Here is a 26,665-nt window from a genome sequence, read left to right on the forward strand (position 1 = left end):
ACCACCATACTGGTGAGGTCAAACCCTTTATCGTAACCATCATACTGGTGAGGTCAAAACCTTTATGACCACCATACTGGTGAGGTCAAAACCTTTATGACCACCATACTGGTGAGGTCAAAACCTTTATTATGGCCACTATACTGATGGGGTCAAAACCTTTATTATGGCAGCTATACTGGTGAGGTCAAAACCTTTATTATGGCCACTATACTGGTGAGGTCAAAATCTTTATTATGGCCACTATACTGGTGAGGTCAAAACCTTTATTATGACCACTATACTGGTGGGGTCAAAACCTTTATTATGGCCACTATACTGGTGAGGTCAAAACCTTTATTATGGCCACTATACTGGTGAGGTCAAAACCTTTATGACCACCATACTGGTGAGGTCAAAACCTTTATTATGGCCACTATACTGGTGAGGTCAAAACCTTTATTATGGCCACTATACTGGTGCGGTCAAAATCCTTTATTATGGCCACTATACTGGTGAGGTCAAAACCTTGATAATGACCACTATACTGGTGAGGTCAAAACCTTTATTATGGCCATCATACTGGTGAGGTCAAAACCTTTATTATGACCACCATACTGGTGAGGTCAAAACCTTTATTATGACCAGTATACTGGTGAGATCAAAACCTTTATTATGACCACTATACTGGTGAGATCAAAACCTTTATTATGGCCACCATACTGGTGAGGTCAAAACCTTTATTATGGCCACTATACTGGTGAGGTCAAAACCTTTATTATGGCCACTATACTGGTGAGGTTAAAAACTTTTTTTATGGCCATCATACTGGTGAGGTCAAAACCTTTATTATGGCCATTATACTGTTGAGGTCAAAACCTTTATTATGGCCACTATACTGTTGAGGTCAAAACCTTTATTATGGCCACCATAGTGGTGAGGTCAAACCCTTTATCGTAACCATCATACTGGTGAGGTCAAAACCTTTATGACCACCATACTGGTGAGGTCAAAACCCTTATGACCACCATACTGGTGAGGTCAAAACCTTTATTATGGCCACCATACTGGTGAGGTCAAAATCTTTATGACCACTATACTGGTGAGGTCAAAATCTTTATGACCACTATACTGGTGAGGTCAAAACCTTTATTATGGCCACCATACTGGTGAGGTCAAAATCTTTATGACCACTATACTGGTGAGGTCAAAACCTTTATTATGGCCACTACACTGGTGAGGTCAAAACCTTTATTATGACAACTATACTGGTGAGGACAAAACATTTATTATGACCACTATACTGGTGGGTTCAAAACCTTTATTATGGCCACCATACTGGTGAGGTCAAAATCTTTATGACCACTATACTGGTGAGGTCAAAACCTTTATTATGACCACTACACTGGTGAGGTCAAAACCTTTATTATGACAACTATACTGGTGAGGACAAAACATTTATTATGACCACTATACTGGTGAGGTCAGAACCTTTATTATGATTAATATGACTGGTCATCACCATATACACTGGGTGTACAAAACATTAGGAATGCTCTTTCCATGACACAGACTGACCAGGTGAATCCACTTCAATCAGCGTAAATGAAGGGGAGGAGACAAATAATGATTTTTAAGCCATGAGACAATTGAGACATGGATTGTGTATGTGTCCCGTTCAGAGATGAATGGGCAAGACAAAATATTTAAGTGCTTTTGAACGGGGTATGACGGTAGGAGGCAGGCGAACCAGTATGAGTTTGTCAAGAACTGCTGGTTTTTCATTTTCGACAGTTTCCCAAGTGTGTCAAGAATTGTCCACCCCCCAAAGGACATCCAGTCAACTTGACACAACTGTGGGGAGCATTGAGTCAACATGGTCAGAATCCCTGTGGAACGCTTTCAACACCTTGTAGAGTCTAAGCCCTGACAAATAGAGGCGGTTCTGAAGGCAAAGGGGGTGCAACTTAGTATTAGAAAAGTATTCTTAATGTTTTGTTCACTACACATAGTAATGCCAGAGTTGACATGCATCCCTCTGTCCCCTCCCTATCCCCTTCCTCTCTGTGCAGGAGAGCCCCTATGTGATGCGTAAGGGGAACTACCAGGAGTACCAGAGGAATGACCAGTATGAGGGCTTCTGTGTGGACATGTTGAGAGAGCTGGCAGACATCTTGAAGTGCTCCTTCAGGATTAAACTGGTGGATGATGGGCTGTATGGAGCGCCTGAACCCAACGGGTCCTGGACTGGCATGGTGGGAGAGCTCATCAACAGGGTGAGCAGGCAGGCAGGCAGGCAGGCAGGCAGGCAGGCAGGCAGGCAGGCAGGCAGGCAGGCAGGCAGGCAGGCAGGCAGGCAGGCAGGCAGGCAGGCAGGCAGGCAGGCAGGCAGGCAGGCAGGCAGGCAGGCAGGCAGGCAGACAGACAGACAGACAGACAGACAGACAGACAGACAGACAGACAGACAGACAGACAGACAGACAGACAGACAGACAGACAGACAGACAGACAGACAGACAGACAGACAGACAGACAGACAGACAGACAGTCAGTCAGTCAGTCAAGACTAACAATTCAGTCAGTCAGTCACGACTGACAATTCAGTCCCATTCAAAATCTTATTTTCCCAAAACCTAACCGGTACCCGAAAACCTAACACTATCTCCTAACCCTAAACCTACAGAAATTCTAACACTAATTATAATTCTAACCTTAAACCTAAACCCCCTAGAAATAACATTTGACCATGTGGGGACTAACAAAATGTCCCCAGTTGGTCAAACTGTTTTGTTTTACCATTCTTGGATAGTTAAGCACACACACACACACACACACACACTAATAAGAGACTATGTGTGCTTAATTAGATCACAGCATACTTCAATTACCACAGTGTGGTCCCCATATGTCTCTCGCCATGGGGCTGCCCTGCTCCCCACTCTCTCTGCCCTTTCTGCTCTCCTCACTGATCAAACCAGACTAATCCCATGTTCATCAATTAGGCTTTAATTTGACTGTCTGACAGGAGGTTCCATAAATGGAACAGCCAGTGAACAGTTCTGCTCTGGATCTCTGGTTCTATTGTCTCTCTGAAGACATTTTTTTACGCCATTGGCTCATAGGTGCATCTCCAATCCAGGGGACTCTGAGTGATCGAAGTGTTGGTTTGTTGTCATCTATTTCTAACCCTCTCTCTCTCTCTCTCTCTTTCTTTCTTTCTTTCTTTCTTTCTTTCTTTCTTTCTCCCCCCCCCTACAGAAAGCAGACTTGGCAGTAGCAGGCTTTACCATCACCTCTGAGAGGGAGAAAGTCATAGACTTCTCCAAGCCCTTCATGACACTAGGAATCAGCATCTTGTACAGAGTCCACCTGGTAAGGCAGACACACCAGAGCAGTTGGGTGTATTGGATTTCCCCCACTGCTGTTTGTGCTATCCTGATTATTTTTATTTTATGGGCCATGACAATGCATTTCCTTGAGGCTATCGAGGATATCTGATTCTGAAAGTTAGAATGGATGGGTCTTATAGAGTTCATGGTTGTACATCGCACACGTTTACCGTTCAACTCTCTGAGGCTTACATTTGTTGCATTATGAACAGCTTCACATTGCAGAGATGATGTGCTGTACAGTTGCAGGGAAGAACACTGTTCCTCTGTGGTTGAAAGAGGAACTACATGACAGCTATGTAATGTAATGTAATAGGGCCACTCCACCCTGTCCTATCTCTCTCTCTTGTCTCTGTTTTAGGGGAGGAAGCCGGGGTATTTCTCCTTCCTGGACCCCTTCTCTCCGGCTGTTTGGCTCTTCATGCTGCTCGCCTACCTGGCTGTCAGCTGTGTGCTCTTCCTGGCTGCAAGGTAAGTGCATGAAAGAGCACCACAGTAACCCAGGGCAACAGGAACAGGAAACTAGTGAGGAACTCTGGAATTGTTTAGGCATTTTGGTTGACACAATTGAGGAATAATGAGTTATTGTAGCTTATATACACACCGAATGAAAATGCCTTGGTTGAGATAGACAGATGTTGTGTACAGAGGTCCTTATGCTCCTTTCTCTCCTCTACACTCTTAGAAAAAAGGTGCTATCGCCGTAGAAGAACCCTTTGAAGAAGAGGGTTCTACCTGAAACCCAAAAGGGTTCTACCTGAAACCAATAAGGGTTCTCCTATGGGGACAGCCAAATAGCCCTTATAGAACCCTTTCTTCTAAGAGTGTTCTCCTCCTCTCCTACTTCCAGGTTAAGTCCCTATGAGTGGTACAACCCCCACCCATGTCTGCAGGGGCACAAGGACATGCTGGAGAACCAGTACACACTAGGAAACAGCCTGTGGTTCCCTGTAGGAGGCTTCATGCAGCAGGGCTCTGAGATCATGCCCCGTGCCCTGTCCACACGCTGCGTCTCAGGGGTCTGGTAAGTCTGTGTGTGTGTGTAGATGGGTGGGTAAGTATGTATCAGTCTGTATGTCTCAGTCCGAGTAGATGTCTCTCTGTTGCCCTCTCCTCTCTCATTTCTCTCCCTGTCTGGGATTCTGTCAAACTCTATTTTCTCTGACTTTCTCTCTCTGTCTCTCTCTTATTCTTTCTCTCTGTCTTTTCTTCTCTCTCTCTCTCTCTCTCTCTCTCTCTCTCTCTCTCTCTCTCTCTCTCTCTCTCTCTCTCTCTCTCTCTCTCTCTCTCTCTCTCTCTCTCTCTCTCTCTCTCTCTCTCTCTCTCTCTCTCTCTCTCTCTCTCTCTCTCTCTCTCTCTCTCTCTCTCTCTCTCTGATGGTGTCACTTCTCCTATTCTTTCCCCTTAGTCCTACCTCTCTTTCCCTCTCTCTCTTCCCCCTCTCCTTCTCTTACTCTTTGTAACTGTCTCTCTCTTCTCCCAGGTGGATGTTTACTCTGATCATCATCTCCTCCTACACGGCCAACCTGGCAGCCTTCCTGACCGTCCAGAGGATGGAGGTGCCCATCGAGTCTCCTGACGACCTGGCCGACCAGACCAACATCGAGTATGGCACTATCCACGGGGGGAGCACCATGACTTTCTTCATGGTACGGCCCGACGCTGGCCCTGGGGGGCGTATGTAGAGCTTTGAATGGAGAACGACTGGTAGGGAGGTGTGTGTGTGTGTGCTGTTGTTCTAGTATTTGCCGACATGTCTCAGATCGCTCCTATTTGTATGTGTGTGTATGGTGAGGTGGGTATGTGGTTGAGCACAGTGTGTGTGTGTGAGAGTGTAGTTGTTTCCCTATTTGCTGGCATGTCTCTGAGCTCCTGTTGTGTTCTTTATGGCTGTTAGTGTTAAGTGGCTGAGTGTCAGTGTTTGCTTATGTAAGAGCTGCTGGCATCTGTGTTGGCATCTGTGTTTGTCAGTGCATTTGGACTGTGTGCTTGATTGTGCATGTGTGTTTGTGAGTAAATGTTTAGGTCAAATCAAATCAAATTTTATTTGTCACATACACATGGTTAGCAGATGTTAATGTGAGTGTAGTGAAATGCTTGTGCTTCTAGTTCCGACAATGCAGTAATAACCAACAAGTAATCTAACTAACAATTCCAAAACTACTGTCTTATACACAGTGTAAGGGGATAAAGAATATGTACATAAGGATATATGAATGAGTGATGGTACAGGGAAGCATACAGTAGATGGTATCGAGTACAGTATATACATATGAGATGAGTATGTAGACAAAGTAAACAAAGTGGCATAGTTAAAGTGGCTAGTGATACATGTATTACATAAGGATGCAGTCGATGATATAAAGTACAGTATATACATATGCATATGAGATGAATAATGTAGGGTAAGTAACATTATATAAGGTAGCATTGTTTAAAGTGGCTAGTGATATATTTACATCATTTCCCATCAATTCCCATTATTAAAGTGGCTGGAGTTGGGTCAGTGTCAATGTCAGTGTGTTGGCAGCAGCCACTCAATGTTAGTGGTGGCTGTTTAACAGTCTGATGGCCTTGAGATAGAAGCTGTTTTTCAGTCTCTCGGTCCCAGCTTTGATGCACCTGTACTGACCTCGCCTTCTGGATGATAGCGGGGTGAACAGGGAGTGGCTCGGGTGGTTGATGTCCTTGATGATCTTTATGGCCTTCCTGTAACATCGGGTGGTGTCCGTGTCCTGGAGGGCAGGTAGTTTGCCCCCGGTGATGCGTTGTGCAGACCTCACTACCCTCTGGAGAGCCTTACGGTTGAGGGTGGAGCAGTTGCCGTACCAGGCGGTGATACAGCCCGCCAGGATGCTCTCGATTGTGCATCTGTAGAAGTTTGTGAGTGCTTTTGGTGACAAGCCGAATTTCTTCAGCCTCCTGAAGTTGAAGAGGCGCTGCTGCACCTTCTTCACAACGCTGTCTGTGTGAGTGGAACAATTCAGTTTGTCTGTGATGTGTATGCCGAGGAACTTAAAACTTGCTACCCTCTCCACTACTGTTCCATCGATGTGGATAGGGGGGTGTTCCCTCCACTGTTTCCTGAAGTCCACAATCATCTCCTTAGTTTTGTTGACGTTGAGTGTGAGGTTATTTTCCTGACACCACACTCCGAGGGCCCTCACCTCCTCCCTGTAGGCCGTCTCGTCGTTGTTGGTAATCAAGCCTACCACTGTTGTGTCGTCCGCAAACTTGATGATTGAGTTGGAGGCGTGCGTGGCCACGAAGTCGTGGGTGAACAGGCGGCCATCTCTGTCGGCGCCGGAAGTGTGTGTGTGTGTGTGTGTGTGTGGGGTTAGAGTGTGAGTGTTTGTTTGTGTATCTTTATTGTGTGTATGTTCATTGTGCTTACCCAGACCTCCCTTGATGCTGTATCATCCCTCTCTCCACCTCTTAACTGTACACACTACCGAAGAGTCCTTCACATCCAACCCACATCTAACCTGTTTTGTTGCATATACAATACTGTATCTAACTGGTTGCTGTTACCTTGACTCTGTGTCTATGCTGTTCCTTAGCATGACATATTGTATGTACACTACCCCCTGGCGTTTGATTCAGCTGCATGTGGATGAAGAATAATGCATCTGTTTAATTATGAGTAAATATGAGGAAATGTATATATATATACAGTATATATATTTTTCTACCCTTCTGTCTCTATCCCTTCTCCCCCCTCCCTTCCCCTCCTTTCCCTTTCCTACCTCCCCATCTCTTTCCTCCACCCCCCCACCTTCCTCCCTTCCCTCCTTTCTCCCTCCCTCCTTCCTTTCTCCCTCCAGAACTCGCGCTACCAGACATACCAGCGCATGTGGAACTACATGCACTCCAAGCAGCCCAGTGTGTTTGTGAAGAGCACGGAGGAGGGCATTGCCCGCGTGGTCAACTCTAAATATGCCTTCCTCCTGGAGAGCACCATGAATGAGTATTACCGCAAACTCAACTGTAATCTCACCCAGATTGGTGGTCTGCTGGACACCAAGGGCTACGGCATCGGCATGCCACTGGGTGAGAGAGGGATGGAGGTATGGGGGAGAGAGGGGTGGAGGTATGGGGAGAGAAAAGGATGGGGGAGGGAGGTATGGGGGAAAGAGGAATGGAGGAAGGGAGGTATGTGGTCAGAGGGATAGAAGGTGGTATGGGGGGAGAGGGATGAGGAGAGGGAGGTATGGGGAGAGAGGGAGGAAGGGAGGGAGGTATGGTAGAGAAAGGGGTGGAGGGAGGTATAGGAGGGGTGATGGGGAAGGATAGAGGGAGGTATGGGGAGAGGGATGGAGGGAGGTATGGGGGAGAGATGGATCGGGAGGGATGGGAAAGAGGAGAGATGGGAAAGAGGAGAGACGGAGAGATGGAGAAAAAGGAGAGATGGGAAAGAGGAGAGATGGGAAAGAGGAGAGATGGGGAAAAAGGAGAGATGGGGAAAAAGGAGAGATGGGGAAGAGGAGAGATGGGAAAGAGGAGAGATGGGAAAGAGGAGAGATGGGGAAAAAGGAGAGATGGGAAAGAGGAGAGATGGGAAAGAGGAGAGATGAGGAAAAAGGAGAGATGGGAAAGAGGAGAGATGGGGAAAAAGGAGAGATGGGAAAGAGGAGAGATGGGAAAGAGGAGAGATGGGAAAGAGGAGAGATGGGGAAAAAGGAGAGATGAGAAAGAGGAGAGATTGGGAAGAGGAGAGATGGGAAAGGGGAGAGATGGGAAACGGAGAGATGGGAAAGAGGAGAGATGGGAAAGAGGAGAGATGGGGAAAAAGGAGAGATGAGAAAGAGGAGAGATGGGGAAGAGGAGAGATGGGAAAGGGGAGAGATGGGAAAGAGGAGAGATGGGGAAAAAGGAGAGATGAGAAAGAGGAGAGATGGGAAAAAGGAGAGATGGGAAAGAGGAGAGATGGGGAAAAAGGAGAGATGGGAAAGAGGAGAGATGGGGAAAAAGGAGAGATGGGAAAGAGGAGAGATGGGAAAGAGGAGAGACGGAGAGATGGGGGAAGAGGAGAGATGGGAAAGAGGAGAGATGGGAAAGAGGAGAGATGGGGAAAAAGGAGAGATGAGAAAGAGGAGAGATGGGGAAGAGGAGAGATGGGAAAGGGGAGAGATGGGAAAGAGGAGAGATGGGGAAAAAGGAGAGATGAGAAAGAGGAGAGATGGGAAAAAGGAGAGATGGGAAAGAGGAGAGATGGGGGAAAAGGAGAGATGGGAAAGAGGAGAGATGGGGAAAAAGGAGAGATGGGAAAGAGGAGAGATGGGAAAGAGGAGAGACGGAGAGATGGGGGAAGAGGAGAGATGGGAAAGAGAAGAGACGGAGAGATGGGGGAAGAGGAGAGATGGGAAAGAGGAGAGATGGGAAAGAGGAGAGATGGGGAAAAAGGAGAGATGGGGGAAATGGGAAAGAGGAGAGATGGGAAAGAGGAGAGATGGGAAAGAGGAGAGATGAGGGAAAAAGGAGAGATGAGAAAGAGGAGAGATGGGGAAGAGGAGAGATGGGAAAAAGGGGAAAAAGGAGAGATGAAGAAAGAGGAGAGATGAGGAAGAGGAGAGATGGGAAAGGGGAGAGATGGGAAAGAGGAGAGATGGGAAAAGGAGAGATGAGAAAGAGGAGAGATGGGGAAGAGCAGAGATGGGAAAGGGGAGAGATGGGAAAAAGGAGAGATGGGAAAAGGAGAGATGGGGAAAGAGGAGAGATGGGAAAGAGGAGAGATGGGGAAAAAGGAGAGATGAGAAAGAGGAGAGATGGGGAAGAGGAGAGATGGGAAAGGGGAGATATTGGAAAAAAAGGAGAGATGGGAAAGAGGAGAGATGGGAAAGAGGAGAGATGGGGGGAAAAAGGAGAGATGAGGAAAGAGGAGAGATGGGGAAAAAGGAGAGATGGGAAAGAGGAGAGATGGGAAAGAGGAGAGATGGGGGAAAAAGGAGAGATGGGAAAGAGGAGAGATGGGGATGAGGAAAGATGGGAAGGAGGAGAGATGGGAAAGAGAGGGGAAAAAGGAGAGATGGGAAGAGGAGAGACGGAGAGATGGGGAAAATGAGAGATGGGGAAAGAGGAGAGATGGGGGGGAAGAGGAGAGATGGGAAAGAGGAGAGATGGGAAAGAGGAGAGATGGGGAAAGGAGAGATGGGGAAAGAGGAGAGATCGGAAAGAGAAGAGATGGGGAAAAAGGAGAGATGGGAAAGAGGAGAGATGGGGAAAAGGAGAGATGGGAAAGAGGAGAGATGGGAAAGAGGAGAGATGGGGAAAAAGGAGAGATGAGAAAGAGGAGAGATGGGGAAGAGGAGAGATGGGAAAGGGGAGAGATGGGAAAAAGGAGAGATGGGAAAGAGGAGAGATGGGAAAGAGGAGAGATGGGGAAAAAGGAGAGATGACAAAGAGGAGAGATGGGGGGAGAAGGAGAGATGGGAAAGAGGAGAGATGGGAAAGAGGAGAGATGGGGGAAAAGGAGAGATGGGAAAGAGGAGAGATGGGAAAGAGGAGAGATGGGGAAAAATGAGAGATGGGAAAGAGGAGAGATGGGAAAGAGGAGAGATGGGAAAGAGGAGAGATGGTGAAAAAGGAGAGATGACAAAGAGGAAAGATGGGGAAAAAGGAGAGATGGGAAAGAGGAGAGATGGGAAAGAGGTGAGATGGGGGGAAAAGGAGAGATTGGAAAGAGGAGAGATGGGAAAGACGAGAGATGGGAAAGAGGAGAGATGGTGAAAAAGGAGAGATGGGAAAGAGGAGAGATGGGAAAGAGGTGAGATGGGGGAAAAGGAGAGATTGGAAAGAGGAGAGATGGGAAAGACGAGAGATGGGAAAGAGGAGAGATGGGAAAGAGGAGAGATGGGAAAAAAAGGAGAGATGGGAAAGAGGAGAGATGGGAAAGGGGAGAGATGTGAAAAAGGAGAGATGGGAAAGAGGAGAGATGGGAAAGAGGAGAGATGGGGAAAAAGGAGAGATGACAAAGAGGAGAGATGGGGAAAAGGAGAGATGGGAAAGAGGAGAGATGGGAAAGAGGAGAGACGGAGAGATGGGGAAAAAGGAGAGATGGGAAAGAGGAGAGATGGGAAAGAGGAGAGACGGAGAGATGGGGGAAGAGGAGAGATGGGAAAGAGGAGAGATGGGAAAGAGGAGAGATGGGGAAAAAGGAGAGATGAGAAAGAGGAGAGATGGGGAAGAGGAGAGATGGGAAATGGGAGAGATGGGAAAGAGGAGAGATGGGGAAAAAGGAGAGATGAGAAAGAGGAGAGATGGGAAAAAGGAGAGATGGGAAAGAGGAGAGATGGGGGAAAAAGGAGAGATGGGAAAGAGGAGAGATGGGGAAAAAGGAGAGATGGGAAAGAGGAGAGATGGGAAAGAGGAGAGACGGAGAGATGGGGGAAGAGGAGAGATGGGAAAGAGGAGAGACGGAGAGATGGGGGAAGAGGAGAGATGGGAAAGAGGAGAGATGGGAAAGAGGAGAGATGGGGAAAAAGGAGAGATGGGAAAGAGGAGAGATGGGAAAGAGGAGAGATGGGGAAAAAGGAGAGATGAGAAAGAGGAGAGATGGGGAAGAGGAGAGATGGGGAAAAAGGAGAGATGACAAAGAGGAGAGATGAGGAAGAGGAGAGATGGGAAAGGGGAGAGATGGGAAAGAGGAGAGATGGGAAAAAGGAGAGATGAGAAAGAGGAGAGATGGGGAAGAGCAGAGATGGGAAAGGGGAGAGATGGGAAAAAGGAGAGATGGGAAAAGGAGAGATGGGAAAGAGGAGAGATGGGAAAGAGGAGAGATGGGGAAAAAGGAGAGATGAGAAAGAGGAGAGATGGGGAAGAGGAGAGATGGGAAAGGGGAGATATTGGAAAAAGGAGAGATGGGAAAGAGGAGAGATGGGAAAGAGGAGAGATGGGGAAAAAGGAGAGATGACAAAGAGGAGAGATGGGGAAAAAGGAGAGATGGGAAAGAGGAGAGATGGGAAAGAGGAGAGATGGGGGAAAAAGGAGAGATGGGAAAGAGGAGAGATGGGGATGAGGAAAGATGGGAAGGAGGAGAGATGGGAAAGAGGAGAGATGGGAGAGAGGAGAGACGGAGAGATGGGGAAAATGAGAGATGGGAAAGAGGAGAGATGGGGAAGAGGAGAGATGGGAAAGAGGAGAGATGGGAAAGAGGAGAGATGGGGAAAGGAGAGATGGGGAAAGAGGAGAGATCGGAAAGAGAAGAGATGGGGAAAAAGGAGAGATGGGAAAGAGGAGAGATGGGGAAAAAGGAGAGATGGGAAAGAGGAGAGATGGGAAAGAGGAGAGATGGGGAAAAAGGAGAGATGAGAAAGAGGAGAGATGGGGAAGAGGAGAGATGGGAAAGGGGAGAGATGGGAAAAAGGAGAGATGGGAAAGAGGAGAGATGGGAAAGAGGAGAGATGGGGAAAAAGGAGAGATGACAAAGAGGAGAGATGGGGGGAGAAGGAGAGATGGGAAAGAGGAGAGATGGGAAAGAGGAGAGATGGGGGAAAAGGAGAGATGGGAAAGAGGAGAGATGGGAAAGAGGAGAGATGGGGAAAATGAGAGATGGGAAAGAGGAGAGATGGGAAAGAGGAGAGATGGGAAAGAGGAGAGATGGTGAAAAAGGAGAGATGACAAAGAGGAAAGATGGGGAAAAAGGAGAGATGGGAAAGAGGAGAGATGGGAAAGAGGTGAGATGGGGGGAAAAGGAGAGATTGGAAAGAGGAGAGATGGGAAAGACGAGAGATGGGAAAGAGGAGAGATGGTGAAAAAGGAGAGATGACAAAGAGGAAAGATGGGGAAAAAGGAGAGATGGGAAAGAGGAGAGATGGGAAAGAGGTGAGATGGGGGGAAAAGGAGAGATTGGAAATAGGAGAGATGGGAAAGACGAGAGATGGGAAAGAGGAGAGATGGGGAAAAAGGAGAGATGGGAAAGAGGAGAGATGGGAAAAAAAGGAGAGATGGGAAAGAGGAGAGATGGGAAAGGGGAGAGATGTGAAAAAGGAGAGATGGGAAAGAGGAGAGATGGGAAAGAGGAGAGATGGGGAAAAAGGAGAGATGACAAAGAGGAGAGATGGGGAAAAGGAGAGATGGGAAAGAGGAGAGATGGGAAAGAGGAGAGATGGGGGAAAAAGGAGAGATGGGAAAGAGGAGAGATGGGAAAGAGGAGAGATGGGAAAGAGGAGAGATGGGGAAAAAGGAGAGATGGGAAAGAGGAGAGATGGGGAAAAAGGAGAGATGGGAAAGAGGAGAGATGGGAAAGAGGAGAGATGGGGAAGAGGAGAGATGGGAAAGAGGAGAGATGGGAAAGAGGAGAGATGGGAAAGAGGAGAGATGGGGAAAAAGGAGAGATGACAAAGAGGAGAGATGAGGAAGAGGAGAGATGGGAAAGGGGAGAGATGGGAAAGAGGAGAGATGGGAAAGAGGAGAGACGGAGAGATGGGGAAAAACGAGAGATGGGAAAGAGGAGAGATGGGGAAGAGGAGAGATGGGAAAGAGGAGAGATGGGGAAAAAGGAGAGATGGGAAAGAGGAGAGATGGGAAAGAGGAGAGATGGGGAAAAAGGAGAGATGGGAAAGAGGAGAGATGGGAAAGAGGAGAGACGGAGAGATGGGGAAAAATGAGAGATGGGAAAGAGGAGAGATGGGGAAGAGGAGAGATGGGAAAGAGGAGAGATGGGGAAAAAGGAGAGATGGGAAAGAGAGAAGAGATTGTGTGAAAATGGTGGTGAAATAGAGGGAGGATGGGAGACAGGGAGAGATGGGGGAGTGGTACAACCCACAACATCTGGATGAGAAGGGGAGGAGACCACAATCCTTTTAATTCCTCTTCATCTTTAATCCCCTCATACCTTTTTCCTTTTGTTCCTCCCAGGCTCTCCGTTCAGAGAGGAGATCACTATGGCCATCCTGCACCTGCAGGAGAACAACAGGCTGGAGATCCTGAAGAGGAGGTGGTGGGAGGGAGGACAGTGCCCTAAAGAGGAGGATCACAGAGCCAAGGGTCAGTACACTACTCTGTTTCTACTACTCTGACACTACTCTGTGTCTTTGCAGCTTTGTATCTCAACTAATGTCTGTGAGTGTTCTGAATGTACTGTAAGATGGGAGATTACCAGGGTCTGTGGTATTGTGTGTGTAACTGTTCTTGTGTTAAATCAGGGGCATATTAGTGGTACTGTATGTGTGTGTATTAACCATCATGTCTCTCCTCCACAGGTCTGGGCATGGAGAACATTGGGGGTATCTTCGTGGTGTTGATCTGTGGCCTCATCATCGCTGTGTTCGTGGCCATCATGGAGTTTGTGTGGTCGACGCGCTGCTCTTCAGAGACAGACGAGGTACGCCCTCACTCCTGCCCTCGCCGACACCACAGACCCACCCCAGTAGGTCCCCATGGCAACACACCAACCCTGACTCCCCATCCTCTGCCGTGCAGTGTGTGTGTTTGTTGGGCCACCTCTGGAACTGTGTGTGTTTGAATATGTGTTCGTCGGGCTGCTTCTGGCACCATTTGTGTGTGTGTTAATCAGTGTGTCTATTCTGTGTGTTTCACTGTTGGGTTTGCTATGTATTGTGCATGGATGATGAGGGTTGCTATTTTACAACTGAACCTCAAATGAAGTAGGAAAGATTTCTTTTGTAAGCAGATCAGGGTCCAGTCACATGTTGTGTGAACGTACTTGTGTTGGCATGCTATAGTACTAGCGTTGGTGTGTGATCGCGGTATTTTGACTGTGATCAGAAAGTGTTCATGTTTAGTACAGGGTATGGATAAGCCAATATTGTGATGCCAATATTTGCTTGCAGTGTGTAATGATTTCCCTGGCATTAAATGTCATGATCTATCTTCTTTTACATGCCTCACATGCTGGTACTCTTCGTTTCCATTCTTGGATCACTCCTCTCTCTGTGTGTCTGCCACACCCGTCATTCTGTCAATCAGTGTCTGTTTTCTGATAAGGAATACTGTTTCTGTTTGTGTAAGAGTATTATTCATCATTGTTATGATTTTGTAGATGAGAATATTCCATAATGTCTATGTGCCCTTGGTGCATTTTTTGGAACTTTTTTGCAAGTGTGTGATGCTGTTGGAATGTTAGAGGTGTGTGTGTGTCTGTTTGGGTGTGTTGTTTGTCTACATACACCTCAGTTTGCGGGCCTGCCTGTTTGTTCATAGTTCATTATGTACCATTATATATTATATATAATGAACACAATTTGTTCTGTTCAGTTGGTAATTTGTGTGGATTGTATTAACTCTCTCTGCTCTTTGGATATTCTCCAACCTCTATCCATCTCTACATCTCCCCTCATCACCACTTTCATTGCCCCCCCCCCATTTCTACCTTTCTATTCCCTCATTCGTTTCTCCTCTCCTCCTACCATCTCTTTTACTCCACCTCCACCCTGTTTCCCTTCTCTTTCCATTTGCTTCCCCTCTTTCTTCCCCCCACCTTCCTACTCTCCCCCTTTATCTCTTTCCATTTGCCTTCCCTCTTTTCCCCCACCTTCCTACTCTCCCCCTCTATCTCTTTCCATTTGCCTTCCCTCTTTTCCCCCACCTTCCTACTCTCCCCCTCTATCTCTTTCCATTTGCCTTCCCTCTTTTTTCCCCCACCTTCCTACTCTCCCCTCTATCTCTTTCCATTTGCTTCCCCTCTTTCTTCCCCCCACCTTCCTACTCTCCCCTCTACTCTTTCCATTTGCCTTCCCCCACCTTCCTTCTCCCCCCACCTTCCTGCCTTCCCCTCTTTCTTCCCCCACCTTCCTCTCCCCTCTATCTCTTTCCATTTGCCTTCCCTCTTTTCCCCCACCTTCCTACTCTCCCCCTCTATCTCTTTCCATTTGCCTTCCCTCTTTTCCCCCCCACCTTCCTACTCTCCCCCTCTATCTCTTTCCATTTGCCTTCCCTCTTTTCCCCCATCTTCCTACTCTCCCCCTCTATCTCTTTCCATTTGCTTCCCCTCTTTCTTCCCCCCACCTTCCTACTCTCCCCCTCTATCTCTTTCCATTTGCCTTCCCTCTTTTCCCCCAACCTTCCTACTCTCCCCCTCTATCTCTTTCCATTTGCTTCCCCTTTTTCTCCCCCCACCTTCCTACTCTCCCCATCTATCTCTTTCCATTTGCCTTCCCTCTTTTCCCCCACCTTCCTACTCTCCCCCTCTATCTCTTTCCATTTGCCTTCCCTCTTTTCCCCCACCTTCCTACTCTCCCCCTCTATCTCTTTCCATTTGCCTTCCCTCTTTTCCCCCCACCTTCCTACTCTCCCCCTCTGTCTCTTTCCATTTGCCTTCCCTCTTTTCCCCCACCTTCCTACTCTCCCCCTCTATCTCTTTCCATTTGCCTTCCCTCTTTTTCCCCCACCTTCCTACTCTCCCCCTCTATCTCTTTCCATTTGCTTCCCTCTTTCTTCCCCCCACCTTTCTACTCTCCCCTCTATCTCTTTCCATTTGCTTCCCCTCTTTCTTCCCCCCACCTTTCTACTCTCCCCCTCTATCTCTTTCCATTTGCTTCCCCTCTTTCTTCCCCCCACCTTCCTACTCTCCCCCTCTATCTCTTTCCATTTGCCTTCCCTCTTTTCCCCCACCTTCCTACTCTCCCCTCTATCTCTTTCCATTTGCCTTCCTCTTTTCCCCCCACCTTCCTACTCTCCCCCTCTATCTCTTTCCATTTGCCTTCCCTCTTTTCCCCCACCTTCCTACTCTCCCCCTCTATCTCTTTCCATTTGCCTTCCCTATTTTCCCCCACCTTCCTACTCTCCCCCTCTATCTCTTTCCATTTGCCTTCCCTCTTTCCCCCACCTTCCTACTCTCCACCTCTATCTCTTTCCCTTTGCCTTCCCTCTTTTTCCCCCGTCTGTCTACTTTGCTTTTGTCGCCCCCTATCTCTCCCTATTCTCCCTTCCCGTCGTCCCTCTCCTCTGTTCTCCCAGGTGTCTGTCTGTCAGGAGATGATCACAGAGTTCCGAAACGCCGTCTCCTGTAAGAAGAGTTCCCGTTCCCGTCGTCGCCGCCCCCTGGGCAAATCCGCGGCCCTCCGCCACCCCACCCGCATCGCCCTGGGGACCCAGCGGCCACTCCGCCTCGTACGGGAGATGCGCCTCAGCAACGGCAAGCTCTACAGTGGCTCGGGACCCCTGACTGGGGGAGCAGGGGGGCCAGGAGCGGGTGTAGGGGCTGGGGGAGGTCCCTCAGACATGGGCCCTGGGCCTCAGCGACTCCTGGAGGACCCTCTGGGGGCAAACACCACCCCTCCTCACCCGCCCCAGCCACAGGTCCCCGTGGTGCTCCCTCGCAGCTGCACACACGTCAGGATCTGCCAGGAGTGCAGGAGGATCCAGAGCCTGAGGTCAGGGATGGGGTCCACAAGGATCCCCCCCTCATCTGCACCCTTGCCACGCCTGCCCCCTCCTCCTCCCCCCTCCTCCTCCAACACAGACAGCGAGGGGGGAAGGGGGTCCAGCCCCCGGCGGCTCCCCCACAGCACCCCTGCACCCTGTCTACCCATACCACCCCCACAGAGCAGCACCGACACAGACCTTCTGGGGAAGCAGGACTAAGACTGACGATCTAGGAGGGCTTGGAGGGTATATGGGGGCAAGTTAATGGTGACTTAACTGATCTTTTGAGCTGCTCAGTGACACTATTCTCTGACCCTCTGTACATTGGCCTCCAGGAGGGAACTACAGGGAGAGAAGGAGGGAGAAAGAGAGAGAGAGAATTAGAAGGCTCAAAGACGTTGTGAGATGTGTGATGAAGCAATGGAAAGGATATATTTGCACAGATACCAAAAGACACACCCATACAGAAGGAGAGAGAAGGAGAGACTTCCTTTGCTCTCCAGTGCGCTGCCCAGCTGGGTCTGATGTTAGCCCAGTCTGTTCACACAACCATGCTTTGCTGTGTTCTGGCTTTGTGGTTTACTTGAAGATGGCTGCTCGGTTCTTATCTTGACTTACCAGTGGACCAATCAGGACTGAGCTACACTGGATAAAGTAGTCTGGTAACTCATAATTTGATGCCAGACCTACTGGTTTCTCTGTTGGTCTCTCACTGTTCTCCCCGCTCTCTCTCTCCATCTCTCTATCTTTCCCTTTCCATGGTACCACAGACTCACCTAGAGCGTCCAGCTCTTCCTCTCTGGACAGTGACCACTGAAGGAGGAGTCCACATCGATCCTGGAGGACCTTTAATCTATAGAACATACAACAACAGAAGACTTTAAAACTGACTCAGAGAATTATATGATTTTCCAGATTTTTTTGTTGTTGTCTTTGTCGTTTGGTTACCATTGTTCTAAGTGGAAGTTAAAGAAAAATAAAGACTATATATGTGACTAATGTGGTGGATCACGACACACTATGAAGACAACACTCCCCTGAGGTTTACTGTGTGGAGTAGGTGTTTTGTTCCTCTGGGGACCCCGTAGCTGCTTTTGAAACGACTTTGAAAAAAGCAGATTTGGCTGGAAATTAGTTGTAACAAAGTCAGATATGCATAATATAGTGTGTGTGTGTGTGCGTGTGTGCACGTGGGCAGAGGTCTGTCCTTACAGCAAGTGAGAGGAACAAATGATCATACCAAGTATATGATAATCAGAGGCTTTGCAATGTGAAATGACTTCTTATCCTGGAGAATACTTGCCAAGCCTTTTCTCCTCTTTACCTCTGTTCATAGCACAGAGAGAGAGGAAGAGAGGATAGAGAGAAAAATGAGAGAGCGATGGAGAAAGATAGAGGAGTAAGAGAAAAAATAGGAATGCAACAATAAAGGAGGACTGTATTAGAATGATAAATCCCTAATTGAACTACTTCCATAATGAGATTTTTCCTGATCTGGTAATTCTGGGCAGCATCTTGCTGGGGGCTTGGCTCTGCTGCCCGGAGGCTGGGACTAAAGCTTCCCTGCTCTACATCACGTTGAACTGGCTGTTTGCAGCACAGACGCCTGCCAGAGCTCCACACAGAGCTCCGCACCACCCTGAGCCCTCTCATTACAGCTTGTGGAGCTTTAGATCTGGTAATTATTCCCCTTAAATAACTAATAGCCACACAATGACTACGGAGGAGACTGAGGTCATGGTTTAATGTTCTAAAAGTATGATGGGGAATAATGTTACAGGGTTCAAGACTTTCTGAGGCTTTCTGCTGCCTCTCTCACACATACACCACAGATCATCATACACACACACTGACAGACATAACCATGTAACCTAAGAAATACATCATTATTTCTGTGTTCTTCTCTTGGACCCTCATCAGTGAGCCAGACACACACATCTGCATAGGTCACCACTCTAGTCTCAACTCAATGCAGTGAAACCATTGGATGGCCATTCATTGGCCTCCTTTCCTCATCTCCTTTCCTACATAACAATTGATCTTACAGGGATAGACAGGTGAAAGCACTGGTGCATCTCTAACCGGTCCTTTCAACTATCAGTGGTGAAGAGGGAAAGGAGATAAGAAAAGGAAGACCTTTGAGTGTTGGGACGCATAACAATGTCAAGGGGGGGGGGGGGGTAGCCAAAGTGAATCAGAGGGTTGTCTGTGGGGGGAGAGAGTTTACTCAACAAAACAAACAAATCGTTTTTGTTAACTTTTCAGTTCTCTGTCATTTTTTCATATTTCTATACTAGTGCTAAATGGATTATTAAAAGAATGATGTTGAATATTATGATTAAATTTGTATTATTATTGTTCCTATTGAAGTACGGATCTATAGGAGGATGCTGCTGTTTTGGGGAGATGGGTGGAGGGTGGGCAGTGGTGGGTTGATAGAGGTGAGGGGTGACGGGTACGTCCTCTCCATAGCAACCACCTGATGTTAAATCATAGACACACAAACTCGTTTGGAATAAAAAAAATATATTCTATCTGTCCAAGCTGGCATGATGTATCGTCTGTTCCAGCAGTGTTAAAGTGTGTGTCTGACAATTTGTCTTTTTGTCTATGTTTCTCAGTTTCAGGCTGAGCACCTAATTATTTTGTGGTATCCATCTTAGCTGGGTCGTTCCACTGATAGTGTCTTTTGGGTAGTGTAATAGCTATTGATTTCACTTCATGTTAACATTCTGTCATAAAGAGCACATGTTCAACTTCATAACAAACATGTTTTATCTCCAGAGGTTAAAAGAAGAAAAACGACCATAAAAGTTGACAAAGTAACAGCGTTGAATGTAACAGGTTTGATGAGTTCATCTTAAACCAGCCAAGCTTACTGTGTGCAACAGGGAGGGGCAACAATGTAAGGTTAACAAAAAATGTGAACTTGTTTTGAAATTATTTACAATATGATGAGAGTTTAAAAGTAGAATGAAAATAGCATATGCAGGAGAGGTAAGAAAAAAAAACCTGAGACTTGTAGACACCTCCCCCTTTCTAACATTTATAAAAGATAACCATACAAAAAGTATGTCAAATGTTTAAGGTAGATTAGTGCTAAAATGTTGTTTATTAAACTACTAATTGACCGACGTCAATTACTTGAATTCCATTTAGTTAGTTCTTTAGAGGGAAATAAAATCACGCACGAGAGAAATCAAATCAAGAATTATGTGGGACGTAGGGTTGAAGGGAGTTGTAGTTTTCATTAAGCAAATATTCAACATTGTTCAGTGCAGAAATGTGGTAATTAACTACAATGAACCTAATCCATTGCACTTGCTGTTTCTGGCTCAAACAGAGACCTGAAACTAGTTGCCACTACCACTGCATCATAAACCCTACCTATTTCTACAATTTATCTTCAAAAAATCAAATCAAATCAAATCAAATTTATTTATATAGCCCTTCGTACATCAGCTGATATCTCAAAGTGCTGTACAGAAACCCAGCCTAAAACCCCAAACAGCAAACAATGCAGGTGTAAAAGCATGATGAGTAAAATGTTACTTTAAACCTTAACCACACTGCTAACCTTTTGCCTAACCCTCACCTTAAATCAAGACCAAAAATTGAGTTTTTGTTTTCATGAATTTGTACAATATAGCCAATTGTGACTGTCACTATCTCATGGAAACTGACAGAGACTTATACAGTTATGATATCTTTATTTTACTAGGCAAGTCAGTTAAGAACAAATTCTTATTTACAATGACAACCTACCCCGGCCACACCCAGACAACACTGGGATAATTGTGAGCCGCCCTACGGAACTCCCAATCACGGCCGGATGTGACACAGCCTGGATTCAAACCAGGGACTGTGGTGACACCTCTTGCACTGAGATGCAGTGCCTTAGACCGCTGTGCCACTCAGGAGCTGTTAGATACACACAGATCACATGAGAGAGGAATGGACACAACATAATGACTAGAGGGATAGAGAAAGTTGGTGAAAGTGTGCTTTATCTATTTTGAAGAAGTAGTAAATTGATTTCAGGTCTGGAGCTGACATAGCCTGAGCAGAGACGGGATGATGACTTTTAAGTCATGACAAACAATATCGTCATCAAATATATACTAGTAATATAACCAACTGAAATATTTTAGTATTTCATAGTAATTTCCTATTTTTCAATTGATGTCTACCCAATGTGGACCTAGCAGAAACAATGGAATATTTTCAATGTTTTGGCAATAGATGTTCATTATTTTTGGCCTTGGAATTTCTGTTAAAAAAATACAATAATGTTAATGTCATTATTTCATAATGCTTTTAATGTTTAAAAACTAAAATTGAAAATCGTGATAATCTTTCATTAATCTAACTGAAACTGAACCAACCTCAAAAAGTACTAATCGCTCAGCACTAATACAGATAAACAGATAATTGGAGATTTACGCAGTTTTGCATATAAAGGAGAACAAACGAAAAGTGGTGGGCCTCCACCCCTAATCCTCATCCCATTCCCCCCATCCCAACTCAAGCAACATGTCACCATCCAATAAATATTTTTTATGAAAACCCACAATAAACATATACTATTGGAATTTTTTCATGATTTAGTTTAGTTAGAGCGTGGATGTGCAGCATGTGATCCAACTGTTGAATTGAGTGTTTAATCAAAATGTACACACATAATGTCACAAGGACATGAATGTGACATTCAAACTCTGTTTGAAAATTGGAGTTTTGTTAAATGCTCTGTAGCGAGAATAAGAGAAATGTGAACGGTTACAGGATCTGAGGTGGTTTTGATTTCTGCAGAAATGTCTTCTTGAACATGATGACTTTCATGCACCTCAGTTACAACCTTTTGTGGGATGAAGTCAACCTGTGGTAAATTCAATTAATTGGACATGATTTGGAAAGGCAAACAACTGTCTATAGAAGTCCCACAGTTGACCGTGCATGTCAGGGGACAAACCAAGCAATGAGGTCAAAGGAATTGTCCGTAGAGGTCTGAGACAGGATTGTGTCGAGGCACAGATCTGCGGAAGGGTACTAAAAAAATTCTGCAGCATTGAAGGTCCCCAAGAACACAGTGGCCTCCATCAATCTTAAATGGAAGAAGTTTGGAACCACTAAGACTCTTCCTAGAGCTGACTGCCCTGCCAAACTGAGCAATCAGGGAAGAAGGGCCTTGGTCAGGGAGGTGACCAAGAACTCGATGGTCATTCTAACATAGCTCCAGAGTTCCTCTGTGGAGATGGGAGAACCTTCCAGAAGGACAACCATCTCTGCAGCACTCCACCAAACAGGCTTTTATGGTAGAGGGGCCAGACGGAAGTCACTCCTCAGTAAAAGGCACATGACAGCCCACTTGGAGTTTGCCAAAAGGCACCTAAAGGACTCTCAGACCATGAGAAACAAGATTCTCTGGTCTGATGAAACAACGACCCTAAGTACACAGCTAAGCCAATGCAGGAGTCGCTGAATGTTCTTGAGTGGCCTAGCCAGAGCTCGTACTTGATCCCGATCTAACATCTCTGGAAAGACCTTTAAATATCTGTGCAACGATGCTCCCCATTCATACAATAGAAGACTAGAGGCTGTAATCACTGCCAAAGGAGTCAATGATTCCCACAGTTGTGTCAAGTTAGCTGGATGTCCTTTGGGTGGTGACCATTCTTGATACACATGGGAAACGGTTGAGCGTGAAAAACCCAGCAGCGTTGCAGTTCTTTTCACAAACGGATGCACCTGGCACCTACTGCCATACCCCATTCAAAGGCACTGAAATATTGTGTCTTTCCCATTCACCTGTGAATGGCACACTTACACAGTCCATGTCTCAATTGTCTCACGGCTTAAACATCCTTATTTAACCCGTCTCCTCCCTTTCATCTACACTTATTGAAGTGGATTTAACAAGTGACATCAATAAGAGATCATAGCTTTAACCTGGATTCATTTGGTCAGTCTATGTCATTGGAAGCGCACATAATGTACATGTATGGTATGCAGAATTGGGCATTTCTAGGAATTTGTTGAATATTGTATACAGTAGGTGTTGAATGATAGAGAATTTTGACATAAATCTATCTTAATATGCTAGCTCTACTATGGGCAGACATGAGAGGATAATGTCTATCATGTTCTTGATGATGATAGAAGGTGGGTGGAGGGAATGGGGGAGGTGGTGGGCAAGGGTCATCTCCCAGGTATCTATCAGCAAAACATCCAGACCCCTGAACATTGCCATGAGCACCCCATCCAGCTGCACTGAGAACCAGTCACTATTGTACAGGCTCACTTTCGGGTCCAGGGCCTGGAAGTTGGCCGAGCGCAACACCACCAGGGTCCCGAAGCCCGGTCCAGAAGCCGCACCACTGCCCGCCGAATGTGGCGTAGTCGGCGAATGTAGAGCTGCACAGGGAAGGTGCTGAAATGGGACCATACACTGATAATCGCCACAGTGTTTAACCTGCCAGTCAGGCCTTCCAGCTCATTAGCTACATAGCGCATCTCACTGGCGATGACAGTGTTGAAGCGGATTGGAGGACCGTGACAACGGTATTTCAGCAGGATGTTGTGGGTGCTGTCCACTGCCATTAAGGGCCCCACATTCTTAGGACTGTAAAGGTTGAACTCCTTCAGCTCTGTCACAAAGAGGAAGGGAGAGTTGGAAGTTGGACAGACAGAGGAGAGCTTTAGAAAGCACCTGAGGCAGCAGAGAGTGAAAGATGCCGCAGGACTCACCTGGTACTAAGGTGTTGAGGCACTCAAACCACTGTCTGACAGTATAGTCTCTGTACATGTACACCACCTTGCCCTTCAGACACTGAGTGGCAGACGAGTTGTTAAACAGGCGCATCATACCACCACCCAGCACTCGCTATGACCCTTGGAAGTAATACCCGGAAGGAGTGATCCTGGTAGACTCTGTCTTCATGCTGTTTCTCTCCACGTCTGCTTTGTCTGAAAGAGGAAAGCAAGCATCTTGTACCAGCTAGCATCATCACTTTACAGGCAATAGAGGTGCTTTCCCACCTTACATTACTGTAGATGCAGTGGTTGGCTTGAATACTGTCCTGAACACCCGGAAACACTCAAGGGTTGAATGATACAGCCACAAAGCAGAGCTGAGCAGTTAGTAAGCTGGCTAGCTAGTGTTAAAAAGATAAACACATAGTTGTACTGTGGTATCTCCTTGCTCGCCAACCTTTTTTCTCAGGCAGCACAATGACACTGTCAGACCCTGAAGGATGAATGGGAACTTTGATGTTTACACCACTGAGAAAAAGTGGAGAAAGAATCATATTTCAATGTTAAATAAACACATTTCAGCAAGAAATCTGATACATTGGAAACAAAGTCTGAGAATACATTTCACACACTTTTAAACTCATTCACTTACATACTGTAAAACTCACTAATCTCTGAAAGAGCAATGCCTCCTTGTTCACGAGCAGATGGTTCACATAGGGTCCCCTGGCGTGGTTGATCCGTGGGTCACAGCTCAGCAGCTTGGACTTGTAGCAGTACCAGGGCTCCCCTGTGTGGGGGTCTCTGAAATTGCACAGCGGCTTCTGGTCGGTCGGCAGATTCAGGTTACATACAGTTGTCTGGGACAGTTTTCCAGAGCGGAACAGACTCTGAAAGGGAATCCGGTCGGGCCTTCCTCTCGTATCCATTGTAGAATGTGAATTGCCTCTCTAGAATGGACCAGGGTCATCTCCACCCTTGCAGACCCCTGCCATAATAACAGGAAAATGGCAGTAGGTCCCATTCCTGTGGTCCAAGACCTGTCCTGCAACGCCTGCCCCCAACTTGGAGGAATGCAGCCGGGCCTGCAAGAAGTCTCCACCATAGCTTTTGGGACGCCCCTGGAAGTCATGCATATGGACCAGAGCCTCCAACTAGTCCCCCACGTGCAACTCTCTCCTGCCCCCTGCTGGCAGGATCACAAAAAGGTTGTGTGCAGGGTCACTGGTCTGGTTCAGGGACACATTCACCGAATGGGGCTAAGGCTGTGGCCAGGTGATTATCTCCTCCGGTGAGGGCTCCTGGCTACAGTAGCTCCGGAGAAGGGCCCTCTGGGAGGAAATCTGAGTTGATGCTGCTTTGGTGCTGGTAGAACATTGACACTGCTTGGCAGTTGAGCTTCTGCTGAGTAAAGAGGAGAGGTCACTAACAGGCATGCTACACTGGACACTAACTTTTGCAGAGTGTGTGACGCTTCCATTAATTTCAATGAAACCTGGACATAAGCAGCACAGCTCTGTGAGAGGCTTGCGCTGTTCAGTGTAAAATTACGAGTTTGTACTCGTATTTGACACACAACTCACACCCAAGAACACTTGATAAAGTGGCTTGCATTCTGCGGATGCTTGCAAAATCTATGCATCAAGTGTAGCATCTAAAAACCTACTGTTTTCGTGACGCCCTAGTTGCTCTTATCAACGTGGGTGTATTTACAGTGCCTTGCGAAAGTATTCTGAAAACTGCTGTTCACAAATGCTCTCCATTCAACCTCACTGAGCTCGAGCTGTTTTGCAAGGAGGAATGGGAAAAAAAATTCAGTCTCTTGATGTGCAAAACTGATAGAGACATACCCCAAGCGACTTACAGCTGTAATCGCAGCAAAAGGTGGCGCTACAAAGTATTAACTTAAGGGGGGCTGAATAATTTTGCACGCCCAATTTTTCAGTTTTTGATTTGTTAAAAAAGTTTGAAATATCCAATAAATGTCGTTCCACTTCATGATTGTGTCCCACTTGTTGTTGATTCTTCACAAAAAAATACAGTTTTATATCTTTATGTTTGAAGCCTGAAATGTGGCAAAAGGTCGCAAAGTTCAAGGGGGCCGAATACTTTCGCAAGGCACTGTACATAAAAACAGTCCACAGAAGCCAGAAGTTAAATACAATTCCATTCCAACTTACTGTGCCGATGGGCAAGACTTTTGATCATTATGAAGGCCGACTTTGAGACAAAATATCTAAAGGATCGTATTATTAAACAGATTTTCCAAACGTGGGTCTGATGTAGAGCGACTTCCTCTGCTTACCTCATGTCAAAATAAAAGTCCTTCACGTGCACCATATGTGGACAGAGAGGAAGTGGGTCTGATGATGTAGAGCGACTTCCTCTGCTTACCTCATGTCAAAATAAAAGTCCTTCACGTGCACCATATGTGGACAGAGAGGAAGTGGGTCTACAACAGACCCACATTTGGAAAGTCTGTTCAATAATATGATCCTTTAGATATTTTGTCTCAAATTCCAACCTTTCCTGCCACCCAGCACAGTAATTTGAAATGGAATTGTATTTAACTTATGGCTTCCTGTGGACTGTTTTTGTGCCACCCAATATAATTAAAAGCAACACTAGTGCATGTAAATACACCCACGTTGATAAGAGCAGCTAGTGACACCCCATTGTAGCTCCCCTGATGAGGGGGAGAGGGTGATAGAAGCAATGTGAGATTGGTTCATATTAGGCCAGATGGATTTACCCTACCTCCAGAATGTTAATGTTGCTGAACAGAAAGAAGAGGCCTGACAGGGCCAGCAGGAAGAAGATACAGATATATTTGGACAGGCTCCTCCACATGGTGGCCATCTTCTGTCAGTCAGCCTGATGTTGACACAAAGAAGCTGGTAAGGGACAGATCACAATTTACTGGGGGGAGGGGTGGTCCAAAATAGGGGAGGATTGTCAAACGTCTTTCTTTTTGCTTTGGGGAGGGTTTTGTGTTTTTTTATTGTGCACAGGGGAAGGTAGTGCATTTCCCCCCCTGGTTAACATTGGCTCTTTTGCAAGCTTTACTATATAATTTATTCAATCCTAGTCGAATTTCCTCATCTGCTTGCATGAGCCTCCCCTATATGAATGGGGTTTGGTACGTCCCTTATGCATTATGCTTTTACATGTGTTAACATTTACTATACCACAGGCCAGAATAGTCTGCGGTCTAACAGTCTATC

At 46.5% G+C, this 26,665-nt stretch overlaps 1 protein-coding gene and 1 pseudogene across 10 annotated transcripts in view; one reads left to right on the forward strand and one right to left on the reverse strand.

Moving 5' to 3' along the window:
• The window catches only part of grik5 (glutamate receptor, ionotropic, kainate 5), a 154,056-nt gene extending 135,200 nt beyond the window's left edge, over positions 1-18,856 (forward strand). For 8 of the 10 annotated variants that reach the window (XM_046314671.1, XM_046314670.1, XM_046314672.1 and 5 more), the window contains 9 exons: positions 2,052-2,255; positions 3,238-3,351; positions 3,730-3,839; positions 4,219-4,392; positions 4,852-5,017; positions 7,193-7,418; positions 13,224-13,352; positions 13,568-13,734; positions 16,284-18,856. In XM_046314671.1, the coding sequence (XP_046170627.1) occupies positions 2,052-2,255; positions 3,238-3,351; positions 3,730-3,839; positions 4,219-4,392; positions 4,852-5,017; positions 7,193-7,418; positions 13,224-13,352; positions 13,568-13,734; positions 16,284-16,910 (1,917 nt within the window). In that variant the 3' untranslated portion in view covers positions 16,911-18,856. Of the gene's footprint in view, positions 1-2,051; positions 2,256-3,237; positions 3,352-3,729; positions 3,840-4,218; positions 4,393-4,851; positions 5,018-7,192; positions 7,436-13,223; positions 13,353-13,567; positions 13,735-16,283 lie in introns of those variants that run through there. The other 2 variants (XM_046314677.1, XR_006833614.1) reach the window with 2 other exon arrangements.
• Positions 18,857-22,779: 3,923 nt separating this feature from the next.
• Positions 22,780-26,300, reverse strand: LOC124005959 (annotated as a pseudogene).
• Between the last annotated feature and the right edge of the window lie 365 nt (positions 26,301-26,665).

Source organism: Oncorhynchus gorbuscha, linkage group LG19, assembly GCF_021184085.1.
Source record: "Oncorhynchus gorbuscha isolate QuinsamMale2020 ecotype Even-year linkage group LG19, OgorEven_v1.0, whole genome shotgun sequence".
Taxonomy (NCBI): Eukaryota; Metazoa; Chordata; class Actinopteri; order Salmoniformes; family Salmonidae; genus Oncorhynchus; species Oncorhynchus gorbuscha.